The sequence below is a fragment of the Cyanistes caeruleus genome, chromosome 9, assembly GCF_971803275.1.
Source record: "Cyanistes caeruleus chromosome 9, bCyaCae1.hap1.1, whole genome shotgun sequence".
NCBI lineage: Eukaryota > Metazoa > Chordata > Aves > Passeriformes > Paridae > Cyanistes > Cyanistes caeruleus.
The window spans coordinates 33,264,214-33,280,958 of record NC_141709.1 but is presented as its reverse complement, the minus strand read 5'-3'; the positions used below and the strand labels follow the sequence as shown (position 1 = coordinate 33,280,958).

Genomic DNA, 16,745 nt, shown 5'->3' with positions numbered 1-16,745 from the left:
TTCTCAAAAACAAAGACATTCACAGCAATCCTGCTTTAAATCTGGGGGTTTGGAGGCAGAAATGGGTGGATGGAACAGGTGTGACCTCGAGTGACGGCAACATTTCAGCCCCAGAGCTCTCCCAGAGTAACCAGCAACAGAGGGTCACACCCTGCCACCAGCTGAGGGAGGTGCTGGCTGCTGGAAATCCAGATTTGGAAGATTTTCCTGCAAAAATCTGCACTGCTGGAGGCCTTATCTTCCTGAGCAGCCCTCCCAGACAAGCCACAAACCCTCCCAACCACAGGGCCTGAATTCCAGCTCTCCAGAGAGCCCAGGGGGAAACCAGCTGGCATTTAAAAGACATTTAAGACCCTGCCAGTCAGAATATTTATGCTGATGAAGCAACTCTGAGCCTGAGAGAGAGGTGGAAGGAAGACGCCTGAAAATCGAGGCTCGGCAGCGAAGTGCTGCCTTTCCCAGATTACTCAGGAGTGAACAGACCTTTTTGCCTGGCAAGGGCAGACAAAAAACAGACATTAAACCATAGGAAAGGAAGGAAGTTTCCCTCAGTCTGCCCAGATTTTGTGTGACAGTATCTTAAGTGTCAAATGAGGGTTTTTTTTTTTTTTTGCTCAGGGAGCTGCTGCCTGTGCTTTTGTTAGGGGTGGAGTGAGGAAATATCAAAATATTCCCTGTTCCTCATCATGGAATCACAGAATGGTTTGGGATCTGAAAGAGCATCTCATTCCAGCTCCCCATTCCACACAGAAAAGCATTAAAGCTTCATCTCCCACCTTCCCAAAAAATAAAATCAAATCCCCTCTGAATTCTCTTCCAGTGGTACCACAAGAGCCTGGCACTACAATGGGAAAAAATTTGTTTGTTCCTGTGTTTGTGCTCCAAATTCCCCATTTCTAGATGGTTTTATCTGCTTTTTGCAGCCTTCCTCCTCCCCACAAAGTATTTTTGGGGGGGAAAGAAGGGGTTTTGCTTGTTTTACCCCCTAAAATAAAGGAGGAGGCTGCCCTGTGTCTGGGCAGAAACGCCCTTTTAAAGTTCCCCACACTGAAAGGAGCCGAGCTGCTGTTGTTGTGGCTCCAACAACAAAGCCTGGATTGTTTTTAAAGAACACTCAGCAAAAAAAAAAGCTGTTTTTTGTGCCTCTCCCCCCCAGCAGCCAGTGGAGGAGCAGGACAGCTCACGTTCCCCACTGCCAGCAAAGCCTGCCTCATGTGGGACGTGCTTCCCCACCAGCCTTCAGAGAGAAAGCCAGGCTGCTACAACTCCAGGTCATCCTGATGGGCTTTCCTTAGGCTTGGAAGTGGCTGAAGGAGCAGCCCTGGAGCAGAAATTCCTCCAAGGAGAGGGTTGGAGCATCCTTGAAAGGGTTTATGGTGGATGAAGGGGTGTTGGGACCCACCCAGGCAGAGCAGAGAATCCACATCCCTGGGTACCCTCAGCATTCCCAGCTCCTGCTGTTCCCCACATTCCATCTTGCAGAGGATTCCAAGGAGGGATTGAACTGTGCCTGGCCAGGAGCTCCTCAAAGCAAATCTCTGCACCCAGGGAGAATCAAGAGTGGAGAGCTCTGAGGGCCTGAGCTTGGAACAGCCTGGGCTGGTGGAATGTCCCTGCCCATGGGACTGAGATGGGCTTTAAACCCCTCCTACCCCAAATCACCCGTGAGTCTCTGCTTCTGATTATGTTTTAAGGGCACAAAATCACATCCTGAGACCCAAACATCTGCAGAGCTGAGTTTTACCACCTTTAAACCAAGACTCAAGCATTGGTGCTGTTACAGGCACTGGCCCCCTGTCCCGGATCAGACACAGCCCAAGTGTCAGAACGACATCAATGTTTTAACAGTCGCTGGGTGATGGTTTGGGACAGAAATCACCACCAGCACAGGCAACTAAAACAGTGATTTTCACATGGAAAACCTGCAGAAGGTACTTGGGAACTTCCTCAGACTCACACAGACCCTGAACACTGATTATTTTTTACCTAATTTTTGCCACCAGTCCCATCTGTCGCCTCCTCCTCCTCCACTGTCCCAGATTCCTGGTAGAGTCAGGTTCCTTACGAGGCTGAGCACGGATATCTTGAAGTGTTATTCCATAAAAATAAGCAGCAAAGCATGTGCAGAGCAGAGCTGCAGGACAGCAGCAGCAGAAGGGGCTCTGATCATTTGATAAAACCAGTGCTGAGACCCTCAAACCCAAATTTCACTCGTCCTGACATTTCCACCATCCCAGGCTGCTCCAAGCTCCATCCTGGGACAATTCCAGGGGTCCAGGGGCAGCCACAGCTCATCTGGGAATTCTATTCCAGGGTCTCCCCACTTTGCAGGGAGGAATTCCTTCCCAGTATCCCATCTAACCCTGCCCTCTGGGATATTCCAGATATTCCCCCTTCTCCTGTCACTCCAGGCCCTCATCCAAAGGGTAAAGCCAGAATATTTCACTCCTCAGCAGACAATCATGAGGCACAGAAACATCTCCAGCATCAAGGTTTCTTCAACAATTTATTCAACCGAGCAGGGAGTTGTTGCTTATGAGATTCTTATTTGGGTCTTTTTTTAACTGCAGCTTTCCAGCAAGGAGCTGCTGCTGCCCCATCCAGGCCTGGAAAAGATGGAAAATGCCTCAAAACAGGGAAGGTTTAGGTTGGATATTGGGAAAATTTCTTCCTCAAAAGTGTTTTCCAGGCGTGGCAAAGACATCCCTGGAAGGATTTAAAAACCATGTGGATGAGGCACTTGGGGAGATGAAGGACTGGATGGCCTGAGAGGGCTTTTCCATAAAATTCATATAATAAAATTCATATAATAAAATTCTTATAATAAAAATCATAAAATAAAATGAGCAATTCCATAATTCTGACCTCCTGTGGGAAGCACTCAGAGCCTCTAGCAGCAAACTTCAGAACAGAGAAGCTCAAGAACCTCTTTTTGTGCTTTGCTGGGATAAAATTCCAGAGCTAACATTGCATGAGCCCAAGGCTTTTTATCCAAAGGTTCATTTGAGGCTGCTCATGGAAAGTTGAATGAATGAACATCAGCTTCATGGGAAGTTGAAGAATTAAGGTATTTCTGCTTTTGCTTGAGAAATGGAAACTAAGGAATGCAGCTTGCACCAAAAATGTGGAAGATTTCCACAAAGAGAGGGTTTTACTCAATTTTTTTAGCAGAATAGGAATATTGAGAAGGGAGGGAGGGAATTAGCACCCAGAACCCGCCTCATTTGTTTAATTTGTTAAAATTTTCCCCTCATAAAACTCATCCTGCAGGCAAGGCCCGACCCCGAGCCACCAGCACGGAGCACAAAATCTGTCTTTGAACTTGATCGACATTCTCTCTGCTTCTCCTCCCTGTCAAAACAACTAAAAAAAGACAAGACTCCTGCCAACACCAAATCATTCAAGTGTCCAAAACACACCAACCAAACAAAGGAGTCATTAAACAGAACCTCCCCGTTTGAAAACGCAGCGAGCGGGGAACACAGGACAACATTGTCAGGCCAGGCCTTTGTCCCCGTGCCAGTGACATGGAGATGTCTCTCTTCTGACTCAGTGAAAAGGAATCACCAGAGCACAAGAAGTTGTGTTTGTGAGTGTAAAACAGTTCAAGAAATCTCAATTTCATCGGTTTTGTGGTTTCTTTCAGACGTTTTTCCTTCGTGGTTACCCCGCCTGAGGAAGCACAGAGCACAAATCTATGCCCCAACTGTTGAAAAGCTCTTTTCTATCTTATCTAGATTATAAACACCACAAAACAGCACAGAAAGGGTTGGGTTTTTTTTTTTTTCTTTCATAACAACTATCCTTGCTCTTACTTTTGCATCTTATTTCCTAGAACCTCCTCTTTCAACGCTCAGCCAGCTGCTAAGAAAGCAGAATTGAATGCCACAGCAAAAACCCAAATCAATTGGCTTCTTCCCTGCCTGGTTCTCATCTGGTGAGCACTTGCAGCAACTTAAAAAGGGAGAGACAGAAGCTGCTCTGAGTAGATGCTCCCTTGGAATCTGGTTTTTGAACTCGTGGTGTTTCGTGTCCTGGGAGGTTCAGCTCAGGTCTCTCTTTGAACCTCCCTTCATCCATTTCCAAACCTCCATCCCAAGTCCAGGGCGTTTGCGGGAGGAGCCGGTCGGTAACAGGAGCACAGAGACTGGAGCTGTGTGCTGTGATCCTGCACAGAAATTCCCGGGACAGGGATCTCCCATCTCTGGCACAGTCCAGAGGAGCCCCTGGAGCTGCTCCAGGGCTGGAGCCCCTCTGGAGCCAGGCTGGGAGAGCTGGGGATGCTCACCTGGAGAGGAGAAGCTCCAGGGAGAGCTCAGAGCCCCTTGCAGGGCCTGAAGGGGCTCCAGGAGAGCTGGAGAGGGACTGGGGACAAGGCCTGCAGGGACAGGACACAGGGAATGGCTTTAAGCTGGAAGTGGATAGATTTAGATGGATATTGGGAAGGAATTCCTGGCTGGGAAGATGGGGAAGCCCTGGGATAGAATTCCCAGAGCAGCTGTGGCTGTCCCTGGATCCCTGGCAGTGCCCAAGGCCAGGCTGGATGGGTTTGGAGCAGCCTGGGACAGTGGCAGCTGTCCCTGCCATGGCTGGGGTGGGAATGGCTGGGCTTTAAGGTCCAACCCAAACAATTCCAGGATTCTGTTCAGGATTCAGAGAGTCCCTGGGAGCCCCTCTGTGCCAGCTCCCTGCCATCCATGAGGAGCTCCTGCCTTCCAGCACAACCCTGTGCTTCTGGTTCCGGGCTTTTGCTTCTTTTTTCTTTTCACTCCGAGCAACGCCAGCCCCAAAAAAATATTAAACCAATAATCAGAAGCACTTGGGAGTTCAAGCAAAGCTGCAACCACTGATTATTTTCCTTGCAGGAAGGTGTTTATGAGGCTGTAAATCTGCATTAAGAGAGGATGCTTGAGGATCCAATACTTCGCATTAGTTTAAGGAAATTAATAGAAAAACCAAACAGGAGCTCAATTCCTCAGCTCATGGGAGCTGGTGACAACAAACACAGCCCCGTTAGTGAAACCAGCAGCAATTTGCCCCAAAATTGCCAGTGCTTTGCCTTCAGCACAAATCCTCACCCATCCAATGTGGAATTGCTCACTAGGAACCCACACACAAATATTCCACAGAGCAATGGGCATTTTCCTACGCCCAGGTGCAGAAGAAATCCAGTATGAGGGGAAAGAAGAGAAAGGTTTAATTGTTCAGCTTTTTAGCTTCATTGGAAATGGTCTTTACCTGCACCCAGAGATGTGGCAGCAGGAGCAGGGCCCTGCCTGTCCCAGTCCCCCAGCCCTGGGGGCACTTTTGGGACGCTATGACAAGGACATGGAGGGGCTGGAGTGTGTCCAGGGCAGGGAATGGAGCTGGGAAGGGGCTGGAGAATCCCTGAGGGAGCTGGGAAGGGGCTGGAGAATCCCTTCTCCTCCCTGAGGAATTCAGATCTTTTTTCCCAACTGAATTATTCTCAGCCACTGCCCACCTTGGGAGTTTCAACTTTGGCATCATTGGGAGGAGCCTGAAATATTTATAATATTTTTTTTTCTATTAAAAAAACAAACAAAAAACCCAACAAAACATGGACAAAAGGTGGTGGTGTTTTTTTTCCTTGCTCCTATTAAGCCAAAATCCCAACCACCTTATTTTCCTGCCTGTGTCTTACACTGCTCCCTAATCCTTGTCCCCAATTATCCATCTGCAGCCTGCGTGAAAGATAAATCATGTCCCCCAATTCAGGAGCAACTTCAATTACCAAATCACTCGGAATCACAAGCACACCTGAGGGGTGGATTTGGCTCTTTAAGCTGTTGTAATTTCATAGTTGGCAAAGAAAAATGGCTTTGCAGTGAGCTGGGAGAAATTAGGAATTTATCAGCCTGAAGTGCTCAGATGAACAAGAGAGATACAAGTGTGGAGTTCAGGTTTGGAACATCACACTCAACACAGAAATCTTTTCAATTTTGTTTTGGAACAACCACCAAACAGCCCTTATTAAATAAAGAGGTTACTAAATATATATATATATATATATATCCTATAAATAGAATGCAAGGCCACATTAAGACCTGAGGTTTTTTGCTGCTCAAGTGCCAGGTGTGTTGTTCAGAGCACCTGGAAAACCAAGGCAGTGAGAGGGAGCTGAAACAAAACTCTGGCTGAGACAGATCCCTTAAAAAATCAGCTCCCAAATCCCAGAGCCAGCCCTTGATCCAGCCCATGTGATTGGGAAGAACATCCTGGAAACTGGTAGAGGCCATTAATACAATTTAATGCTCTGGGCTAGAATCAGAGTAGCTGCAGAGTGGAAATGGCTGAATATTGCAGAAAACCTGTAAATAAAGGCATTGTCTGGCTGTCCATGGGCAGAGTTGTTTGGGGTTTATTTTTTTTTTTGCTCAGCAAAACCAGAAAACCAAATTGAGCTGCACTCAAATTCTAGGTGAATTCAGGGTGAGGCTGGAGAGGAGCCCCAGCACCTGCCCACACCTGGGTGCCACCACCACCTCCCATTCCACCTCTGGTCCCTGTCCTGGCAGGAAATCCATCCGGATAATGGCCTTGATGATAGATATTAACCTGCCTGCAGCATCCCAGCAGCTGTAAAAACCCAAATCACTCCAACACAGCAGCCCACTGCGAGTAAGGAGCTGCTGGCACAGCCTGTGATTATGAGCAATTGCAGCAGAGATGTTGGAGCAGCAAATTTCAGAGACGTTTCTGAAGTTCAGGAGTAAAAATAAAAAAAGAAGTTGTAGGAAAACAAACAGCAGCCTAAAAGAAACAAATTCAGATGGCAAAGGGGAAGAGGAAAATATGACTGAAAGTGTTCAGGGAGGCTGGACAGGGCTGGGAGCAGCCTGGGACAGTGGGAGGTGTCCCTACCCATGGCAGGGGGTGGCACTGGATGAGTTTCAGGGTCCCTCCACCCCAAACCATTCCAGGATTTTAAGACTTTTGTTACATCATAGAAAATGGTGGGGGGGGAAACATCAAGGATAAGGCTCTCCCTGCTCAAGGCCAGCCATGGCTCATTGGGTTTTTTTTCCCTCAGAAAGAGGTTAACCAGGTTAAACCTCTTTCAATACAAATGCTGTATCTGAAGTGCTCGTGGTGCCTCTGGTCCAGCCCTGCCTTTCATGGAACAGCTCAGGTGTTTTCATTGGGAATTACAGTGATGGGACAGGGAAAAAAGGGTTCAGACTGAAAGAGGGGGAATTTAGGTCAGATTTACAGAAGGAATTGTTCTCTGGGAGGGTGGGCAGGCCCTGGCACAGGGTGCCCAGAGCAGCTGTGGCTGCCCCTGGATCCCTGGGAGCGCCCAAGGCCAGGCTGGAGCAGCCTGGGACAGTGGGAGGTGTCCCTGCCACGGCAGAGGTTTGGAACGGGATGAGATTTAAGGTCCTTTCCAACCCAAACCGCTCCATGATTCCGTGATTCCATGCTGTAAGACCAGCCTGCTCCCTCCAAACCCCCGGGGTGTTTCCCTGCTCCAGTCCGGGCTCCAGAAGTTCCCTGCAAGGGCTCTGGATGCTCCCGGAGATGGGCACAGGTAAGGAACCAGAACCAGAGGGATCCCTTCAGAGCACGGCCCCTCTCCATTCCCGGTTATCCAGGCAAATTCCAACCTTTCGAGGTGAAGAGCTCTCTATCCCATTACCAGCCATAAAGACCATCTGGTCCCTTACTCCCTGATTAAAAAAAAAAATGGTGCGCGCAGCGCATCATCCATCAGAATTAATCCAACTCACTTTGATGAGTGCCTTTTAGAGGAAAGGGAGGAGCGGGAGGAGGAAAAAAAAAAAACAAAAAAAAACCCCAAAAAAACTCAGGACAATTGTGGGAATTCAAGCAAAGACCCCAGAGCGCTCCATCCATTTTACCTCATGCTTTCCACGCTTTATCTCTCGGCGCGGAGGGCGAGCAGGAGCCGGCACCGAGCCCTCTCCATCCCGGCGCGCCCGGACAAAAGGGCCGCTATTGTTGTCCCCGGGGCCACCGAGCCCTCCCGGTGAGTCGCCAGCCCCCGCCCCGCCGTACCTGAGCTGTCCATGGTGCTGCCGTGGCCGCGGGGCTGCGGCTGCTGCTGCTGCTGCCGCCCGGGGCTCCGCGCCGGCCCCGCGCCGGCCCCGCCGCGCTCAGCGCCGCTGTCCACGAGCTGCAAGGATTCATAGCCGTCACCGCCGGGCTTCTTGCGGTAATTCCCGAGCAGGCTCATGGGCGAGCCGGGCTGGCGAGCGGCTCCGGCGCCGCGGGAGGGAGGGAGGGAGGGATGGAGGGATGGAGGGAGGGATGGAGGGAGGGATGGAGGGAGGGATGGAGGGAGGGCAGGGCGAGCGCTCCCACCGCCCCTCGGGGAGGGGAAGGGCGGGCCGGGAGCGGGGCCGTCCCCCCGCAGCGCCGGAAGCTCCCGCCAGGAGCGGCTGGGCTCAGCCCCAGGTGCCGCTTTCCTGCTCCGCTTTCCTTCCCCGCTTTCCTTCCCCGCTTTCCTTCCCCGCTTTCCTTCCCCGCCTTCCTTCCCCGCTTTCCTGCTCCGCTTTCCTTCCCCGCTTTCCTTCCCCGTTTTCCTTCCCCGCTTTCCTTCCCCGTTTTCCTTCCCCGCTTTCCTTCCCCGCCTTCCTTCCCCGCTTTCCTTCCCTGTTTTCCTGCTCCGCTTTCCTTCCCCGCTTTCCTTCCCCGCTTTCCTTCCCTCTCCCCGTGACACCGAGTGCGAGGAAGAGGAAGGTGCGATCCTTCCCAGGGTCAGCGCCTTCCGCAGCCTGCGGGAGCGGGGGGGGGGGCTCAGCGCTCCCCAAAATCCTGAGGAGCATCCCCGGGTGTGGATCCGGGGGGATGCCGGCAGCTGGATCCTGCCGGGGTGAGGCACCAGCATCCCGAGCCCTGGCCTGTGCCGCCTGTGCCTGCCGTTCCTGTTGTTGTCACCCATCTATTTTTAGCTGTTCCCATGAAAACAGAGTCTGGCCCAAGCCAGAGCGTGGCCCTGAGCAAGGGATGAGCTGTGCCTTGCTCAGATGCGGTTTTCAGGCAGGGCTTGCACGTGGTGATTTCATTTTGCACGCAGCAGAGGAACCGAGGGATGCTCCAAAGGAAATGGGCGCTATTAAAGTCTCCTAAGTGGATTTCTTTGTAATTTAAGGAAAACTAAAGGTGGAAGGAAGGCCCAGCAAGCAGCCGCGAGCATGCCTTTGATCTCTTGCAGAAAGGAAAGCTCTCTGCTCGAGAAATTGCCCAGCTTTGCTCCTAAAGCAATGGCAGCAAGGCCAGGCTGGGCAGGGCTGGGAGCCCTGGGATGGGGGAAGGTGTCCCTGCCATGGCTGAACTCTGAGTTCCCTCCCAACCCAAATAATTCTGGGATCCTCTCATTCCAACCACTTGTGTAGCAACACCCAAGCCTTGAAATATCTCTGGCACCTGGCTGAAATTTCCTGCTGAGCACTCCGGGGCAGCAGACATCTGCTCCAGCCATACCTTGTCATGTGCTATTGTTTATGTAACCCCTGAGATTTCGTGGCACGGAGCAGGCAAGGTACATCTGTGACCCAGAATTTCCCCAGGAAAAAAGAAAAAAAAAAAATCAGATTTACAGTCAGCAAACCAAAAATGAACTGAGCTGACATGAGCAGCTCCCTGTCAGCAGCAGGAACAGCCTGAGCTCAAGGTTGGGGTTGTGTTTTCTATCCCTTCCATACTTTGGTGGAGCAATTCATGGATTGCAACACTGGCCAGCAGGGATGGGCCACTCCCTCTTGCCACCAACAAGCAGCAAGTTAATAAAATTAAAACTAAACACATTTTCTGGGACATTTTGTGTATTCTGAGCTACCTGGGCTGGTGGGAGGTGTCCCTGCCCATGGCAGAGGGTTGGAAGAAGATGGTTTTGAAGCCATCCAGGATTCCAGGGTCTTTACTAGGGATCACACCCATCCTAGGCAGTCCAGGATAAAACAATTCCTGTGCTCTGGGATAAAAATGGGGAATTGTGGGGGTGGAGGTGAATTTTCGTTTGTTTTCCTTGCTCAGGTAAAGCCCAAACACATCAGAACAGGAGGAGGAGGCTCTGTGACATTTCCAGGAGTGCTCAAACCCTTCTGCTCTGGAGGGGCTGAGCTGAGGAACCTAAAACCCATCACTGTGGTGTCCACCCTGCATCCATCAGCTCCAGAGGCTCAGCTTGGAGCAAATCCCAAATCCTCAATCCAGCAGCCACTCCCTCACTGCTGGCCAGCCAAGGCCTGTCTGCCTCAGCTTGGTTTGTTTTTTTTGTGGGGAAAAAAAATACAATTGCTCCTCCTTGTTGAATCTGTATTTAATTCCTTTCCTTGTCTGAGCTTTTGAGGGATCACAGAGGAATCACCACCCCAGCCTGGAGCTCCAGTCTGGAAAAAGGGGGTTCTGTAAAGCACAAAGGGACAGAGCAGCCACTCCAGGGGGTCACAACCTCAGAGTTGTGATCCACAACTCCAGGAAACAACCTCAGAGTGCCAGCCTTGCTTGTACAAACACCAGGAGATGGGATTAGGGAATCCTCTGGGTGAAGCTGCACCCATCCAGTGGGAAGTTTAGCTGAAAAGAACATTTAAAATAACATTCCCTTCTCCCTCCCTCCTCCCTGTAAGCTGGGCTAAAGCAGGGCCACGTGGTTTCTCTGGTTTTTGGAGAGCTACAGCAGAAAAAAATGCTGTAACAACAACAAAAAAAAAACCAACCAAAACCAAATAACTTTGAATTGCACAGGACTTTCAAAAGTGAAAAGGAAGAAGGAGGGAATGAACCCCTCAGAAATATTCCTTTATTGAGCAGGGGCAGATCTGAGGTGCCCTGGCTGAGGGGTGAGGCTGGCAGGGGCCACCAGGGCTGGGGAGGTGTTAAGGACATGCTAAGGAGGATTTTGTGTTGCTCAAGCCTCAAGAGATACAAACTCTCCCCATTCCTGACCTTGGGAAAAATTGATTTGCCAACCTCTGGCTGTTTTTCTCTGTCTGGGCTGCAGCCTCTCCTGGGTAAAGTCTCTCTTTGTAGCTGTAATCAACCCCAACTGGTGTGAGGTGCAATTCCATTTTCTGCGCCTCTCCTCCCATCAGCTCAACAGCTCAGGTGAAATATTGCACCTCGAGTTCCTCAGGAGCACAATTAAATGGGGACAGTTGTTAGAATTGCTAATAGAGCTTGAAAATTAATTTAATACCTGGAGCAATACCTTTAAAACTGCCCATACCAAGCGTTTGTTCCCAAGTTTCTCCCCTGGGAATGCTGAACTCCCCCTGCACAAGGGGGAGGTGTGGCCGAGCCCAGGTGTGGAGCCACCAAATCCCAGAATCCTGGAATGGTTTGGGCTTGGAGAAACCTCCAAGTTCATCTCCCAGGGCAGGGCCAGCTCTGAGCAGTGACCTGCAGGACAAGGATCCCCTTCCTGCCCTCTCATTCCCCTTCATTCCTGGGCAGCTCCAGGAGCTGCTCTGGGAATGTGGCAGCAAATCCAGCCTGGGATGTGGGTTCAGAGCCAGCAATTCCATCTCAGAGCAGCTCCCAGACTCCTGCTGGGATAAAGGAGCGGGGTTTGGAGTCAGGGATGGATGTGTGGATCCTTCCTCTGGATGAGGGAATGCTGTGTCCCTGCCTGGAGCGAGGAGCTGCCCCGAGCGAGCAGTGCCTCCTCAGGCAGCAAAGCACATTCCCGGTGTGGGATGTGGTGTTCCAGGGAAAAACTGGGATGGTTTTTGTGGGGATCCCGCTGGAGAGAGGGGCATCAAATGATCCAAGCCCTTCTTAACCCCCTCAACATGCAGGAACTTCCAAACTGGCTCTGCCTGTCTCGTTTGTCTCTAAAGAAAAACCAGAGTGGGTTCTGAGATGATTTGGGCTGGGTTTAAACGTTAAACTCGATTTAACCTTCAGCTGAGGAATCCTTGAGCCCTTGCTGCAGTGGAAGGCAGCCCAGCTCCCAGGGCCTGGCTGGCAGCTGGAGTGTTCCCTCTCAGATGGACACTTAGGATGACGAAGGATGTGACAAATATTCGACTCTCAATATGTTTTTTTCCCCCCCATCCTTTCCTCCCTGTGAGAGCACACCCATTAACTCCACTGCTGGCTCAGCACATCTTTTATTTCTTGCCTTTCAGTCTCGTTAAAAAGCTGTCAGGGATGATCCACGATTTACTCATCCCAGCCCAGGACTCGGTTTTGGAGTATTCAAGGCTTTGCCTGGCTCCTCAGCAAGGCTGAGCTGCGGAGCCGCCTGCCAAGGGCTGCTGGAGCTGCTAAAAATGTCCATGGTTCACAAAGAAAGAGGAGAAAGGGATGGGAAGTGGATCTATAAGAGGCCATTAAATAGGAAATGCTGGCTCAGGAAGTCCCCAGCCTGCAAAATGTTGGGAAAATCAGAGGCTGCACAGCCATTCACCATCAGGTATTTTGGTGAAAATCAGATATTTTGTGGCCTGACTGCTGTTTATTCATCATTTCCCATTCACTGTAAGTGGTTAAATCCTGAGGAAAATCTGGGCATTGGGTGTTGTCTGCACTGGAAAATGGCTGGTGGGGAAAACAGGGAGGAAAAATTATACAACCAAGTGTCATCGTGGGCTTGCATCAGCTGCAGCTGCTGAGCTCAGGGTCAGGTCCAGCAGCAGAGAAATCCATGGAAATGGGCAGGTTGTGATCCTCAGGTAGCTCTGACCAAAGACCCCTCAGGAAAATCAGATTTTCCATGAAAACAGAGGGAAATCGTGCCACCCCTCACTCCAGGATGGATGGGGTGAGGGGGAATGATGTGTTCCTGGATATCCTGCGTGGATTTTTAGGGCAGGGAGATACAGAAGGGTCTGGTAGCTCAGGAAAGTTGGCCAGAAACAACACAACCCCATTAATGTGGTTCTACCTTCCGCCAGAATTTAGGTTTTTACCTAAAATTTACAGGAAAAACGCTATTATTAAAGCTTTGTTACTCTGGCTGATATAAAATATTTTCAAATTGTGTTTTCCTCAGCTTATGGTGATTTAGGGGTCCTGCATCAGCCCTGCCTGAGGCAGTTTGGGTTCAGGTTTAGAAACGATCACCGTTTCCAGAGGGTTCCTCCGACAGATTCCACAGACTCTGTCCCAGATCCTGGTTTTAATCCATGTGCTGCTCTGAGCTTTGGGATATTGCTCAAGGGACAGACAGCCAGCTTGGTGTGGCAGTGGATTTTGACTGGCACAGGGTGCCCAGAGCAGCTGTGGTTGCCCCTGGACCCCTGGAGGTGCCCAAGGCCAGGCTGGAGCAGCCTGGGACAGTGGAAGGGTCACTTCCCATGGCAGGGGTGACACTGGATGGGCTTTAGGCCCTTCCAACCCAAACCATTCCAGAATTCCATGGCTTTGGATGAAAATCCGGCAGTGCAGGAGCCAGCAGCTCGGGGACATCCTTGGGGACGTCCTTGGGGATATCCTTGGGGACATCCTTGGGGACAGCTTTGAGGATATCCTTGGGGACATCTCTGGGGACATCCTTGGGGACATCTTTAGGGACATCTTTGGGGACATCCTTGGGGACATCTCTGGGGACATCTTTGGGGACATCTTTGGGGACATCTCTGGGGACATCCTTGGGGACATCTCTGGGGACATCTTTGGGGACATCCTTGGGGACATCTCTGGGGACATCTCTGGGGACATCCTTGGGGATATCCTTGGGAACATCCTTGGGGACATCTTTGGGAACATCCTTGGGGACATCCCACCCCCGTGAAGCCGGGCAGGGATCAGGCTGGGATTGTCCCTCACCTTCTCCCGGTGTCATTTCCACCAGGACAGGAACCAAACCCCCGCTGCAGCTCCGTGTCCTGTGGCTTCCTCAGCGCCACCCAGCTGGGAACAGCTCCTGGGGAGCCCTCAGGACACCAATCCATGGAAAATCCTGCAGACATGGAGCCCCAGGGTGCTGCCTCAGCTCTGAAATCATTCACCTGTGCTCTGAGGGGGTTAAAAACCTTCCCAAAGCTGGCAGGGTGGGAAAGGAATTCCAGGAGGGAATGGGAGGGAGAGCCTGGTGCATCCCACCCTTCATTGAGAAACCTCTGCTGGCCTCTTCCTGCAAAGTTTTCCATGAAAACTCTTACTTGGGAAAGGAATTCAAATGGTTTTTAGGATAATTCCTTTTTTGCTTCCAATCATGACCTGGGGAAGGGAATAAATTAAAATTTTCCTGCGTGGCAAAAGTTCCATTTCAGAGGATTTGGAGCAAATCCTGCCCCTGGTCACAGCGTCCCTGCCTGATTTTACCCTGCACCCCCAAATTCTCCATCTCTCCCTCTCCCAGCCTTAATTCAGGGATCCAAATGATACCAATTCCCAACCTTATTATTTCTGGCTGCTGAAGACAAGGAGTTATTCAAGAGAAAGAAACCCATATGTTGTTTGTGTCCATCAAACAGGGCCTCATCCACTTTTGGGGCTGTAAGAGCTCAGAAAATACTGTTTCTAGGTTAGTACAAAAATATTTTAAATTGTAACAAAATACTAAACCTCTTGTAAATAATTAACATGGTAGAAATATTAGTGGGAACCATTGATTATTGATAATTTCATATAAATAATGAAATCCTATTTGTGGCATTTTAATTGGAGAGTTTCCCAGGGCTGCTTTCTGCACCCCTGAAGGAACATCTATAATCCAATTTTTATGGGAATTACAGCATCTCTGCCTGCTCCATCTACAGAATTCTGGAATTTCCAGGCTGCATTCCCAAAAATCTGGGATCTTGTGGGTAGCTCTAGTGCTTTCCAGCATCATCTGGAGCATCCCCACATCCCTGGAGCTCCAGCAGAGCTGGGTTAATGGCTGGATCCAAAGATCTCAGAGGGCTTTTCCCACCTGGATGATTTTGGGATTCTGGGAGAGGAGCAGCTCCTGCTTTGAAGCCAGATGTTTGCTATGGATGAGTTGCATCCTTTGCCACATCCCTCTTGTGCTGACAATCCTAAATCCCTCACCAAGGGCAATTCCAACCGTTAAACACAACCCCAACCCTCCCAACTCCCACCCCAAACCCCTGCGGGTCCCCTCTTACCCCCCAACCTCTCCCATCCATCATCTCCCTTTCCCACTCATCTTTTCCCAGCAGAGCAGGAGGGATCGGAGCAAATCCTGCCCCAAACCTGCCCCGGGCTCAGGCTGCGGCTGGGATTAGTTTGCTCAGCAATTCAACATCGGCGCTCACTCTGCCGGCGAGAACCCGGCTCAAGGACACCCCCGGTGCCTCCTTAAGGGCTGCAGCCTCTCCAAAATGCTGCATCCCTGGGCCGGGAGCGATCCCGGGATGCGAAGCAGGCGCTTTTGGCACGGCTGGCTAAATTTAGAGGCAGCGGTGTTGCCGTCACGCCGCCTGTGCCGCGGGAATCGCTCCCAGCGCTGCTTTCAGGGGATTGATTTGGATTTATTTTTATTTTTTTTTCCCTTTCCTCGGGGCTATGACTAAGAGAAATCCACGGGTGGAGGGATAGCAGAAGATGGAGGCCCTGGTCCAGCTGCGGAGGGGGAATAAAGTCGGGAGTTTGCAGACCTGAGGGTTTGCCCAAAACATTCCTCACCCTCCTCCTCCTCCTCTTTCTCCCTCTCCTCCTCCTCCTCCTCCTCCTCCTCCTCCTCCTCCTCTCCCTGGCAGTATCCAAAACAAAACCACGAGAATGACAGGCACAAATTCAGCAGCCGGGCGGGATTGCGGGCTGTTTTCCAGCCGTGGGGATGGATCAACACCTACCTGGAGCCGTGGGGAGCCCCGGCAGCGCCGTCCCCTCCCGGAGCCGCCCGGGGCACGGCGATATCCGCATTTACCTCCGGATTCCAGCCGGGCTTTGGCCCCAGATAGGATTTTTAAAGGGAATGCAGCCCTGCGATGGCCTCGGCATAGCAGAGAGGGGAGGGTTGAAGGTCAGCTTCCCGCTGGATTGGCAGGGAAAGGCTGGGATCAGCATTGGATGGCAGCGCCTGTGCGCTTCCATCTCCACCAATCCCCCTCCTGCAGGGGGACGAGCCACGCTTATTCCTTAAAACCCCAAAAAAATCCCTTTTCTTTTCACGCAGGGGCTCCCGGGCAGCCCTGAGAGCACGAGCCGCAGTTTTGGGGTGCAAGAAGAGATCTCCGCCATCCTCTGGGGAAAGGAGAGGATTTACCCAGCCCGGCTTTATCCAGAGCTCCATTCCCAAGTGCACATTCCCAAATCCCGGCTCCTCTCTCCCCTGCCCCACCGAGCGCTTTTGGGTGCGTTCCCTTCCCTCATCCCTATTACATAATCCTCAAATCATGGAATTCTCTTCATCCCGACAACACCAGCGTGCGCTCCCCCAATTACTCAGCACAAACAGAACCGTAAACAACCTCATCAAAATTCTCTCTCGCTTCTCTCCTCTTTTTCCATCAGCTCCGGGAAGCTTTTCCTTACCTTGCTGCTCGGGGCCGAGCATGCTGAGGCTGCCGGGGCTGCGGGGAGCGCGCCCGGGTCCCGCCCGCCGCTCCCGGCCCGGCTGGGGCGCTGCTGCCTGCGGCTCCCGGGTTATTTTTGGGATTCCAGACACTCAGGGAAGGATGGGGATGGAGCAGACAAATCACACCGCCTAAAATGTGGCCTGGACTGGGATCTGGAGTCTGCGGAGTAAACCTCAGCAGGGGTTTTTTTTTTTCCCTCTTTCGTGATTTTTGGGTCTGTTTTTTTTCTTAATTTTTATTTTCCTTTTATATTTTTCTTTCCCTTTATTTTTTTCCTTTCCCTTT

The 16,745-nt window shown here is 51.1% G+C and overlaps 1 protein-coding gene across 6 annotated transcripts in view; it reads right to left on the bottom strand.

The window, feature by feature from the left end:
• The window catches only part of DNAJC6 (DnaJ heat shock protein family (Hsp40) member C6), a 41,533-nt gene extending 25,021 nt beyond the window's left edge, over window positions 1-16,512 (bottom strand). For 2 of the 6 annotated variants that reach the window (XM_086841623.1, XM_086841624.1), the window contains exon 1: window positions 8,038-8,221. In XM_086841623.1, coding sequence (XP_086697749.1) covers window positions 8,038-8,215 — 178 coding nt within the window. In that variant the 5' untranslated portion in view covers window positions 8,216-8,221. Of the gene's footprint in view, window positions 1-7,880; window positions 7,953-8,037; window positions 8,222-15,734; window positions 15,865-16,416 lie in introns of those variants that run through there. The other 4 variants (XM_086841627.1, XM_086841626.1, XM_086841625.1 and 1 more) reach the window with 4 other exon arrangements.
• Between the last annotated feature and the right edge of the window lie 233 nt (window positions 16,513-16,745).